General features: G+C 38.7%; 1 protein-coding gene across 3 annotated transcripts in view; it reads right to left on the bottom strand.

Moving 5' to 3' along the window:
• The window catches only part of LOC107091851 (triple functional domain protein), a 118,890-nt gene that overhangs the window by 13,589 nt on the left and 92,063 nt on the right, over positions 1 to 13,238 (bottom strand). For 2 of the 3 annotated variants that reach the window (XM_015386017.1, XM_015386018.1), the window contains exons 34-42: positions 13,058 to 13,159; positions 12,129 to 12,158; positions 9,865 to 10,007; positions 9,661 to 9,760; positions 9,305 to 9,548; positions 7,042 to 7,149; positions 6,761 to 6,954; positions 6,505 to 6,675; positions 793 to 888 (exon numbers count right to left, since the gene is read on the bottom strand). In XM_015386017.1, coding sequence (XP_015241503.1) covers positions 793 to 888; positions 6,505 to 6,675; positions 6,761 to 6,954; positions 7,042 to 7,149; positions 9,305 to 9,548; positions 9,661 to 9,760; positions 9,865 to 10,007; positions 12,129 to 12,158; positions 13,058 to 13,159 — 1,188 coding nt within the window. The remainder of the gene's footprint in view (positions 1 to 792; positions 889 to 6,504; positions 6,676 to 6,760; positions 6,955 to 7,041; positions 7,150 to 9,304; positions 9,549 to 9,660; positions 9,761 to 9,864; positions 10,008 to 12,128; positions 12,159 to 13,057; positions 13,160 to 13,238) is intronic. The other variant, XM_015386019.1, reaches the window with a different exon arrangement.

Here is a 13,238-nt window from a genome sequence, read left to right as displayed (position 1 = left end):
AACCTAATAAATAAAATATGTGCGAGTACAATTAGGAATCACTGTTCTAAAGGATTTAGGTCTGAGAACATCCAGGCAGCCTGATTTAATCTATGATTTCCGTTTTTAATAAAACCTCAGAGTATTTACCAGAGGTCAATTTCTTGTAAGGTTCAGCCCACAGCATCATGAATCCCTTGCTGTACTTAACAGTGGGCATGATGTAATATTCTTTTTTGTTTCTGCATTTTTTATTTTATTGTATTTTTTTCCTACTTGCTTTGATTCTGTTTTATTTTCCTATATTTTAATCATTAAAGCATTGTCTTTGTACTGAATTGTGCTATACAAATAAATTTGCCTTGCCTTTGCCTTGATGTGCTTTCACTCATCCTGCTTTAAACTTAGCCTACATGAAAGTCTGCTGTCTATAATCTCAATCTTACTAAAGTTAATCTAACACCACATGTTAGTAGTTAGCATAGAAAAGTCTGTTTTCTAACATGACTCTCAAACTATTATCCAACGTGTCAATAGCTTCAAATGAAATGGAAGTTAAGAATAAATGTCCCCAGTATTTGCTACGTCTCTGTTAGCAGGATAAATTTTGGTCCTGAACTGGTCTTTGCACTTTGACACTTCTTTTACACTTATTTTAACATCAGAAACAGTTGTTTCTGAAAGCTGATTTTAATTCATTTAACTCCATAAGAGTTTCTTTCTCACAGAGAATAAAAGGATGTTTGCATAAATGATTTCTTTAGAAAAGACGCTAATAACAAATGGAGGCTGCAGTCTGTGTTTGCATCCTACCATCTTGCTTTTGACCAACTCCTCGATGGCGCTAACCAGCTCTGCAGCACTGGGCGTCTCCGAACTGGATGGACGGACAGACAGACGGGACGACGTCTGGCCAACAATGGAGAAAAAAGAACCGACATTAACACTGATCTGGTTACCGTCGAAAAAACTTCAACAAATCCATAACTGCAGTTAAAAAGGGAATGACTTCTCTAGAATGGTTAAGGGTCATGCTGTCACGTTCAGCTTTGAATGATCTGAATGCATAATAGTTGTCTTCTGTGAATGTTTGTTTCTTTTTTACAGGTTTAGTCATTCTCTGAAAAGGTTCCTCCATTGGTGAGACGTCAGTATTCTAAGAGTTACTGTTAAATTGAAGAAAAATAAAAGAAAACTTACAAGAAATGCAGAAAACTATAAATGGAGAGGGGAAAACATGAGGTGGAAGGAAAAAGAAATATGAAAAGAACAAAAAATAAATCAAATATCATTCAAGATAAGAATGTGAGGAAAAAGTGCAATCTGAATGCAAAAAGTTTCTGATGATTTCCTGTTATGGAGGAGAGAATTGCATCAGGGAGAATGGAGGACATTCATGGATGTATTTGTGCACATATAGTTGAGGAGACTCTCACCCTTGGTGTGCTGTGCGCCCTTCTGGCCTCGCCAGCTTTTACAGATGCCAATTACTTGCATGGGTAATGAGGTAAACGCACAGAAGGTAAAAAGGGGATGAGGACGAGCGGGAAGGGGTGGGGGGGGCTGAGACTGGTCAGAGAGGATGGGGTCTGGGGAAGGGGGGTTTCACTTTTCCATTTCAGCGTCTTATTCAGATTGTTATGGAGGAGCTGCCTGCTCTGCTGACAGGGAACCTGCCGTCCCTTCATACGGCCGATTAAACATGCAGAAATATGCTGCATTCAAGTGCAAGTCGAGCATGCTGAAGGCATGGTGAAGCTGGCAGAAATAAGGCGGTGCATCCCTCAACTGACGGAAACAAAAGCTCCACGCTGCCCTCCACTCGGAGCTACATGTGTCCTCTTTATTTACAACACATTCTAACCTGCTCGTCTGCACGCAGGCGGCTCGGTTACATCTAAAAAAAAACACGAGCCTGTTTCAAAGGACGAGAAATTACACAAGAAATTCAGGAATGTTATGAGTTTTAAAAAATACAAAAAAAGTGAAATCAGCAAGTTTAAAAAAGAAATAGGCTTTAAGTTGTTTTCCCTAAAAAAAAAAGAAAAGAAAAGAAAAGAAAAAAGGCTTCAGAAAGGACATGTTTTATAGCCGAAGGGCGGGGGAAAAAAAAGTAGGAAACAAAGAAACAAGCTGAGGGAGGAGACAGAAGGGGAAAGAGCAAAGGCTATCAGATGGAGAGATATGGAAACTGAGACAAAGCAAAGACAGGACATAAATCAAGGTAATGCTACAGCGTGGCAAACAGCAAACAATACAACCAGAAAACAAAACAAAAGAGAAACAGAAATTAGTGTCAGGAGAGAATCTGCTTTAGTCTTTTCTGCTTTAAACCAAATTGCAGGAAATGAGGAAAACAGCAAACTTGTCAGAAAAGGTCATTTTAAGGAAGATAAACGTACTTAATTGTCTTCAGTGAAATTATTTTACAGGAATAAAACAAATGTGTTGAAAAAGAACAAAAATATATTCTAAATTATAAACCCTCATTGTTCCTGCTGATGGCTTTTCTTACTTTGATATCTTATATAAACCTGCTTTTGATGCACGTTCTATGTGATAGACCAACTCAATCCAGTTACCAACACCTTTACTCAGCAGCATCATGTTCAGGCTAACGGCTAACTGCAGACACAGATAGAGCTCTGTCTGCATTCAGTATGGGTCACCAGAGCTGCCATTAAACCGTGGCCATAAGTTTAGATGATCGACTCGGAGTAAAATTCCCCGAGATAAAAAAGGAAATGTGTTTTATTTCCCCTCCTTTTTTTATTTGTCTTTGAATATTCAGAGTTCACTGATAACTACAGGTAAAAGTGCATGCAGATCTTCAGCCTTATGTTTAGGTATATAATGCTACAATACTACTATACTATAATTTCTGCTGCAATTATACGAAATAGGAATAACATGTTGGAAAGAAATGAATAAATTGAATCAAAAGCTTTTTGTCGATTCTAATAACAGCCAAATTTAACACAAATAGTATTTATTTTAGCTAGACTACAGGGTTTTAATGACAGAAACCTGAGGGCTAAAGCAGGGATGCAACCACTTCTTTAAAATTTGAACAGAAAATGATGAATCAAAGCATCATGGTAGCTTAACAATAAAGTGTTTTTCTGCTAATTATTGCAGGAAGCCTTTAAAAAAGTCTGTGAGCTTTCAGCCTAAACGCCAAAGAGAGTCTAATATTCCTGAGGCCTGATTAAAAAAACTCTCAGTGGGTAACTCTGGATTATTCCTTTATGCAGAATTGATCTGTAAGTTTTTAGTTTTCTTTATTTTTGCCCTTTTTTGTTTGTGTTTAGGTCGAACGCCTCCAGCCAAGCTGAAGAGTTTCTTCTACAACAACTAGAATCTGAAATGTTCTGGTGATAAAATCCTGAATTTGGGAGGTAATTGTGTTTATTCTGTGCAAATGTGCAGGTTTGCTGTTTGAAAAAACCACTCCATGACTTCACTCCATCTACTGCAGGTATTTATGCTACCTGAAAGAGACTGAGAGCAAATCGACTGTTAATGTTTGAAAATGTGGACTTAGAAACTCTGATCAAATTGATTCCTTTTATAAATAATTGATCTAAGCAGCTATAATCAGTTATTCATTGCCAAACCAACCTAATGTTGCACAGCAGACGTGAGCTCAGACTTCTAAAAGGAAGGACTTAGATCATCAGTTGAATGAAACACAATCCCCTGCTTTCAGCTCCATCATGTTCTGCCTGCAAGGACTCATTTCTTATTGAGTAATAAAGCCTCCTTCTATGATTTGTTCATCGATTCAATCCTGCAATTGTTGAACTGGAGGAGGGGTTCATTTGATACAGGACAACAACATAAACATCATTGTGGTTTTTTTGTTTATAAATTCAAGAAATAGAGGGATCTGAGGGAAAAAAATTTTATAGAGTAAAATAAATATATTGGAGAGAAACAAATTTCATACTGACGAGAGACGGAAGAAAAAGTTTGGAGAAAATATTTTGTCATGTAATAAATAAAAGATAAATTGACATTTGGAGAATGATGTCCAAGGGAAAGAACTCTATCAAAAGCATATTTTTACTCTCAAATATTGTTTTTTTGCAATCAGTGAAAACATTTTTCTCTCAAAAATGGATTTCACTCCAGTTTTTTTTCTTTTCTCTCTCGAAGTCTTTGCTTCGGATTCAGGATTTTTCTCTCCATATGAAACGTGTGTCATGAGCGGCTCAGGTGCTCCTATTAGCCAAGTCTCATTAGGCTGAGAGCTGAGTGGTGATGTTAAGTGTGTTAAGCCTTTTCTTTTCAGGGCTTTTAGCACAAAAATGCACCTTGCACCTGCTGCTGCTCACACTGCATGACTAATCGCAGGGTTTAGTCGTACAGTGTGAGCTCACAGCTCACAATTTATGTTCGGCCCGACGCCCTCATCCGATCCACCTGCTCACACCGTACGACTAAAAACCACGTCGGACTCAGCTCCGCAGTGAGATAAAGCTGCTCTGTAGCTCTCTATCCAGAAGCCAAAAAAATAGAAGGGAAATATTAAGCACTATAGTGAAACGCGCTGCATTGGCAATTTATGCATTTTTGTGATGAAAGCCCTGAAAGGAAAAGGCGACACATATTTGGAAAAAAGACATGGCAAACGTGGATACTACGGTCTGTCAGAACTGCATTTCACTCATTTCATCCCTGCCATGCTGCTGTGTTTACATCAAGAAAAAGAAGAATTCTTCTTTGAACGATTTGCCCACTACGGTTGGGAGAAAATCAGACATGTTTGATTTTCTCCCAACCTTACGATTCCTGATCGAGAGGTTGTCGTGAGAGGCTGATCGCTGCTCGTAACCCTCTGTACACTACACGATTCACGACACACGATTAGGCTGAAAGTCGGACCAATCAAAAGATTCTCGCACGACTGGAAAATCGCCCCGAAAATCACACAGTGTGCGCCGGGCTTTAGAGATGAGCAGCGCCTCGCCTGGAATGTGGACGAGAGCTTATGGCCGCGCTGATGGGCGGGATAAAAGTCTGCTGTGAAGCTGGACAGAGCGCTGTCTGCAACTGTGTTATGAAACATACTGGTGGAAAATACACATTAAAACCCTTAGAAACACAATACAACCGTAAGCTCTCATCCACATTCCAGGCGAGCCGTTTATTTCGAACTTTCACCTAATGTTGGGGCGAATCAATCTGGGCAAACGACAGTTATAATGATGGAGGTGGAACCACCTCTGCAGCTAATATTACTACTCAGCTGACAATTCTGTTGAGACGGCCAATGGGACCAGAGGCAAACCCATGTTTTCACATCGAGAGAAAAATCCTTAATCGAGAGCAAAGACTTCTGATTTGAGAGAGAGAGGAATACATTTTTGAGAGGGAAATCTATTTTTGAGAGAAAATGTTTTCACTCTGAAAAAAGCCAGAGTTAAAATGTAGCAGCTTAATGAAAATTACATCCAGGAGTTTAAACTGCACAGCAACCCAATTTCTAATTAAGTATTTATCATAATTATCCATTTATTATCTATTTAATTAACAGACCTATAACGGCTATAACAGCAAAATCCTGACACCGGGTGGCTGAATATAAATGAAGGACAACTTCTAGAACTGTGCATCATTTTTCCTTTACTTTACTTTTATGCCCAACTTTATTATTGGGACGATTTATTGAATAAAAGCTCAAGAAAATACTAAGTATTTCAGTAAACCAGACTGTTTCGTTGGTCTGCACTAAAAACCAAAAGGACGCCTTACACATTTTACAAAACACATAAATACCAACTTTTTCTTTTCTTTTACAGAGATGGCAAACAACCTTCTCAGTTCTCAGTAAAATAAAAGTAATGTGGAGCAGATCAGCTGTGCTCCATGGCCTCCATGATGCTGCCTGTTCCTACAAAGTTCTCCTAAAAATAACATGTGAGGCTCAGAGGAGAGCTGGATTCAACTCATTGAGGAAAAGGTAGCAGGCCTGTGGAGTTTTCTTTTATACATGTATGTAATGTTATGAATGTTTTATGTGTATTTTATATTGCTGCTTCCTCTGCTGCGCAACTATTTGCATCACTGGCGACAAAAAGAAGTGATTGATTAAATATATTTGGAATGTATGATAAAGAATGAGCCAAATCCTGAGCTGAATGCGATTGCATCCCTTCACTAGTCAGCTTTTTGTTTGTAATTAAAAAAAAAAAATGTATATATATTTTTTTTCATTTCTTGGTTTTGCGTCGGTCTATCACATGAAATCCCACTAGAAATAAACCCTTCAAATTAGCATTTGTTGTAATTTGGTGTTAAATTATTTTTTAAATGCAAAAATGTACGTGGTACGAATATATTTATATTTGGGAGCTGTTTGGTGCGTAAACTCTGCAGCAGCTGAATGGTCAGAGGAAATAAGTAGCTGATAACATTTCCTAAATGCAGCACTTTCTTGTTTCACATCTAATCTCACTCCTACATAAAGCTCTTTCCCACCTTCCTCCTCGGGATTATCTGGACGATAATCTTCATCCTCACCTTGTCGTCCTGTGAGTCCGGCTGCAGCAGGCTGTGTTGCTGGATGGCCATAGGTGGAGGAAGAGGAACGGAGTCGGCACCCTCCTCTCCTTCCTCCTCTCCGCAGCTCTGCATGCCTGAAGAACTGGACTTGGACAACGTGCCACTGGACAGGCCCTCGTTACGAACCCTCTGTAAACACAGGAACAGTGAAGAGCTTCCCTCGCTGCCGCGTTACGTAACTGTTCCAGAACAGAGCATGCATGAATCCACCCACCTCCTCCAGAGTTTCATCCTGAGGCGTAGCGGCGCTGTCATCAGAGTCCTTCTGTGAGCCCATCGTTATCTCTCCACTCTTCCTCACCTCGCGGTTCTTCTTGGCCTTGTGGGGGATTTTCTTCACATGGCCGTCCGCCTTGCCGCTGCTGAGGCGGCGCACGGGGCTGGTTAGCCACTTGCGAAGTGTGTTCCCTTGGAGGTAGAGTTGGACCACAGATTAAATGTTAATCTGCCATGATGCAAGCTATGAAGGTGATGCTAACCCGCTAGAGGTGCTACCTGGTCGTTTGGGTCCAGGTGAGCTGTGGGAGCCGATGCCATGACCCGGCTGGAGTGTGGCAGAGGATCCTGGCATGATGGAGTCATTGCTGCACACTGACAAGGTGTCTGCGGAAGACAGATTAGATTTTAAGCAATGCGCTTTTAAAAACCACCACCCTGACACAAACTGTTCCGTGTTTTATTGGGATTTTACAGCAAATATTTGAGAAATTCAATAGTTTTGAGTTTGTATTCAGCACCATCAGGCCTCCTTTTACTACAGTTACAACAGCAGACCTTTTGCTGGCTGGTTTCTACCAGCTTTGTTTATCAACAGGCTGCATTTTCTGCCTCGTCTAAACCGATCAGCTGGAGCTCACGATTTATTTAACGAGGTACCTTTGTTTGAACCGGGGTGGACATTTATTGTATTGTTTGTTATAGTAAATTTTTATATCGTCTAAACATTTAATCCAAATTAGTGACGATATAAAAACTAAAAAGAAAAGAGAAAAAAGGTAAATTGAGGATTTTATTTTTAATGTTTTTTGTCTTTCATTTGTTTTCATCTGGGTATTGGCAAATTTAGAGAATATGATTAAATGCAGTTAATACAGGATGTTAAATGATATAAATCCTACTTCTTTATGGAACTAGTGTCCTGAAGGAGCCTACTTTAAATTTGTTGTTTTTTTTCAATAATATTGTTTGTGATTGTTGGGCTCTGATCGCTGTGGCAAGGAGTCACAGCTACATGATTAGCTAAATACGACTTCAAAGAATTAATGAGTGTTTTTATTGTTATTATTACAATACATATATATATATCTCCTGATTTTAAGGCCATATCACCCTAATGCAGGGGTCCTCAACGTTTTCCAGGCCAAGGACCCCCAAACTGATGTCTAGATTGAGCTAATTATATATATATATTGTATGAAATTGTGCTAAATCAAACTGGTCCTATAGTCACTCTATCACAGATGGAATAATCTAACGCCCTGGGATTATTAAAGTATTTCTGATTCTCATTCCTGGTTGATGGGACAGGTGTTGTGAATGAAACGGTGCCCAGCTTGAAAGAGCTCCTGTGTGTCGCTGAATGTGTGCAGTGATGACTGAAAGGCATCTTATGCTTCCATTTATCTGTTTACTACAGTTACACATGTGATAATGTTTATTTAAAGACATTTAAATTAGTGGAAAAAATTGCAGGGGGGAAATATAAAAAAAAAGTCAAATCAACCAAAACTTTCGTGAGCCCCATGCAGTACCCCCATGGACCCCCTGTTGAAGACCTCTGCCCTAGACTGAACGTAAAATATCAGCCTCTAACAGGTTTACTTATTATATACACATATTATATCCCAACAGATAGCCTCCTTATCCTTTTGCTAACGAAATTACCAAAGCATGATGCTGCCACTACAATGAGACCTGATGTCAGCAGCTCTACCATGGGCAGGGTTGTTCAGTTAGGGACCGACTATGAGTGATTTTCTAAATATGGAAAAAAAAATAGATCACGATTTTCTACATTTAAACATTCATAATAAATATTACGTCGCATTAAAAGTGGATGAAAACAAGGCTGGATCATATATCCATTATTAGTTTGGCATCAGTTTGTCACATGACCCAAATGTTACTGGAGGAAAAAAACTGTTTGAAGAGAGAAATTGTTGAAAAATAGAAAATGGATTCAAAATTTTCCAAAAAAAAAGTGTCTCATCTTTTTAGTTTAAAATAATCTTTCCACATTCAGTTTGTGTCAGTGAGTCAAAAGACAAGAAAGTATGTATTTTAATTTATCAAGTGTGCTTGGTTTTAATATTTATTGTCTGTTGGCTGCCGGATAGAAATCTGAGCATTTTTAATGATTATATCTGGGCAACAGAAGGTGATTAGTAAATCTCTGGAGCGGTATCACACTAAAGGAGGAAAAATCAACATGTTTCTATGAACAGATTTGACTGGATCTTTGGATCTCTGCAGCTCCTCCAGAGCCACTATAGGCATCAATACCTGTAGTTTCATTAATGATCAAATTTCACAAATTGCAATTAAAAAGGTAAATCTGCAAAATGGAAACACTGTAATTTAAAAAAAAAAAAATATTTTCTAATTTTTCCAAAATTAGTAGAATATAAACATAGTTTTGAGCACATTTGTAATTTGAACGCAGCTTTAAAAAATCCCAATCAAAAACATTGAACCTTGTAGTTGTGAGTCCAAAATGTTTGCAGGAGTGGTGCAGGTTGTGTTAGAGGCGTAGTGATACCTTTGTGGTTGAAGATGCCCTCCATCTCCATTGAGGACCTAGAATGGGCGATGCAGAGCATAGCACAGGGGACCAGGCCCTCCTGGGCAGGAGAGCGATCTGTTGTCCTCACCAGGCACCAGTCGGGTTTGTCGTGACAGCGCTCCAGAACCTCAACGGTTTGACCCCGTCTCAATGTCAGCTCGTTGCTGTTGCTGGCCATGAATTCGTGTATCACAACAGTGAGCTCACAGCCACCGGAGAGCTGAGGGGGATACAACAGCAGTAGAGTTTAATTTTCCACAACCTACAAACACTTATTCTAAGCCATAAACATTGGAGGATGGGTTTCTGTCTGTGCAGTGGAGAGTTCCCACCTTATCACTGTCCAGTGTGTTCTGAGAGGTGCGAGATGCCAGAGAGATGGTGTCTGGTTGACTGCTGCCTTCGCCCTGACTGTCCAAGTCCTCGCCATCCCTAAGAAAGAACCAAACAGAATTATTTAACTCAGCTTTTATTCTCAGAACCAGAACCCTGTTTGGGTATTAAACATGTTTCATTCCTAATAGGGTCCAGTTTACCTTCGTCCTTTGGGATGCTTAGCTGTGGTGGGTTTGGGGATGTGAATAGGCTCCTTAAGCGCTGCCCTCAGATAGATGGTGTGTTCCTGGATTACTTCCCTGATGTGTTTGATCCAGTCCTGTTTGTTCTCAATGTTTGATGCCTGTGGCAAAACAGCAAAGGGAAACATTGAGAGAGTTCTGACTTAAAAAAACCAAAACAAAGATCTTCATTTGTTAATCAAACTTCACTGCTTCACACAAGTCTTAACCACTTCCTATTCTACTTCCATTTTTTTTTCCCTCAAAAGAAAAACAGACATTGGCAAAAGCTCCATTTTTTTTTTACTGTCAATCATTTCACTATATAAAACTGGGTATTTACTAATAAAATGTCATTACTTTTAATTGAGCGACATGTTTAGCTGCTGTATCTATCTTAAGTAACTTCCGTGAATAATGAAACTATATATATATATATATATATATATACGGTATAGCGTTTCATTGATGAAACAAGCTAATTTATTGTTACTTATTAATGTTACCAAAAGTGTGGATTGATAGATTGATAACTTTTTAAGTGAAGCAGAAAATGATTTGCCAAATAGTTTCTTCTGCCTGGATTTGTTATTTTATAATGAATTAAATTGCTTTAATTATTTTATAATATTCTTTAAATTAGCAGAATTTCCTCATGACCTTATGTTTCTGTTTATCTTTATTAAATAATTTTAAATAGTAAACAAGATGCTAGGATTAGTAAATCACAGAGATGGGTAGTAATGATTTACATTTACTTTATTAACTTTAACTGAAAAAACAACAAATAAAACAAATTTCTGGTTACTCTGCCACCAAAAGTAACTTGAACAATTCGATGAAAGGAATAAACAGTGAATACAGATATTGTAGCTAGAATTTATTTATCTTTTACTGACCTATTTATGTTAACTACTGTAAGGATTAGTTTTAAAAGTTTATGTTAAACATTGCATTGGGAAAAAAGTTTCTTTGGCTCACATTTATTATTTTGTCATCATGTAACATACCATTATTTTATATTGTTTTACATTTTGGAACAGCTAAACCTGCACATAACTCTCAGTGATTACATCATGTTAAGCATTAAATCATAGGTTATGAGCCAACAATTAATCAGTGCCTTTTAACTCTTATGTGATTTCTTGGTTGACGTAGTTACATTTTATATAAAGCTAATTCACAAAACTAGTCATCTCCATGCTCTTTATAGAAATTATTCAATCAATCCAGATGGGTAGATTGGTTAAAGGTTGGGGAAAGTAAAATAATCTTTAAGACATAAAGAACAGAGGATTTTTCCTCAAGCCGGCAACATTTGATTACCTTATTTTCCGGACTATAAGTCGCTACTTTTTTCCACGCCTTGAACCATGCAGCTCATGAGAAGGTTCGGCTGTTCTTTGGATTTTTCCGAGTCAAAGTCGGAAATAAAAAAATAGGGCCAATTTTCATTTAGCACAAGAACATGCTAGCAGCAGGCCGAACAGAGAACAAATATCCCGCATTCACATATGTTGACAGTTATTTGCGCATTAAAGCTGCGAAACCAATGAAGAGACTGGGCTCAACTCCTGCAGAGCTGAAATAAAGAGCTAATGAAGCCCCATCGTTCAGTAGAAGCTAACAGGCTAACAGGAGCTAGCCAACAAGCTAACAGGAGCTAGCATTCTTCTTCATCCCTATTCTAGGGGCTATATGTAGAGCTTCCGCTAAAGGTTTGGGTGGGAGACAGTTCAGTTTATATCAGCGGCTTATAGTCTGGTACGGCTTATATATGTACATTTCCAGTTTTAAAAAAATTTTGTGCGCATGGCTTATAGTGAGGTGTGCTCTATAGTCTGGAAAATACGGTAATTAGTTGAGAAATAGCTTGCAGATTACTTGTTTTACTTGTATCACCATTTTATTTCTTCTTTTCAGTGGATTTTTACTAAAATGTTTGTGTTTTTGTTCTATTCTCTTTTGATATTATTCTAGATATTACTTTTCCTCATACACAAGCAAATGATAAGATTTAAATGGAAAATAAAAAAAAAAGAAGGTTTGTCTGGGAAAGAAAGTCAAACTGATGAGCTCTAACTTGATTATTTCTAGGTGAAAAGATGAAAAAAAAAAAAGCAAATGTAGTTAGTTCCAGTAAAAGCTAGGATATAAGATAGAACCTGTAGGAGAGAGAACAGGAAGCGTGCAGCCTTGTGTGAAGCAGGTGAGGGCTGTGTTGTGGGATAGTTTGTACTCACCGTTGCTCCATGTTTGGCTCCCTGACTTAGCTTTGAATTTAAAATATAGAATAAAGAATTTCACTGATTTGGCTTGAGGAAATATACGGGACATTTTTATGCGCTCACAAAATAGAAGAAGAAAAAAACATGACTTGACGTGATAGAAATGCATAACAGTGATAATTTGCCTGGACAGAGTAATGACGGCCAATTAGGCGCGTGGCAGACAGCAATGAGGGGTACGTGTGCCCGTGTGGTGTTAGTGATGGGAGACGATTTACAACGCACATACTGCTGGTCCAGGGGTTAGATTAGTAGTTAACATGTGGAACATGTGGCACTCGGTGGCGACTTTCTGGGCTCAAGCTCCTCCGATGGCTGACACTAACTTTAATCCATCTGCTGCGCTCAACAACAATAACACACAGAAGGCGGGTATTGCGGGAAGGGGTGGGGGGGCGTTATCTGCGTCAAAGAGGAGACAAGTTGCTGCTTTTCTGAAGTGTTACAGAGGGGCATTGGTGAGCCGACAATGTCATCAGCGTTGGTGGAAGCAGATCAGCCCACATAGAGAGTTAGATATACAAACATCCACAGAAAACACAGCCCTAGGTTTACAGATGTGTTCAACAGATGGAAGAAAGCAGAATCTGACTGCAGGACGACAATGACAGAGAGAGCCAGAGGACAGAGGAGAGCTTAAAGGGAACTTTCAAAGAAATGCAGGAAGGGAAGAATAAAGAGCTGGGAGAAGATAGACATTTTAGATTTGACCAATACAGATGATTTAAGGCTAGATATCAACCCTGCTGAGTCATATTGAGTCATCAATAAAGGATCCAACTGTCACATTTTTCACAAAGCTCTGAGCTATTTCCTCTTAATACTGTATTAGTCAAAACTTCAGAAGAAGAATGAGGGGAAAAAATGTTTTTTTTATTCCTTACCTTGAGGACAATTTTGTTGTCGGAAGTCGGGGTGCTTCCAACCCATAAAGCAAACTTACATGGATCTCCTTCCACGTGCTCCGTCACCCCAAGCTCTGACGTCTACATAGGAAAGAAGGAAGAAGCATTTTTATAAAGGCCACCGCAGCTGGGGATGTTCTTATTCTGAGAGAAAATAAAA

Source organism: Cyprinodon variegatus, unplaced genomic scaffold, assembly GCF_000732505.1.
Source record: "Cyprinodon variegatus isolate N-32 unplaced genomic scaffold, C_variegatus-1.0 Scaffold354, whole genome shotgun sequence".
Taxonomy (NCBI): domain Eukaryota; kingdom Metazoa; phylum Chordata; class Actinopteri; order Cyprinodontiformes; family Cyprinodontidae; genus Cyprinodon; species Cyprinodon variegatus.
This window is presented reverse-complemented; position numbering and strand designations above follow the sequence as displayed.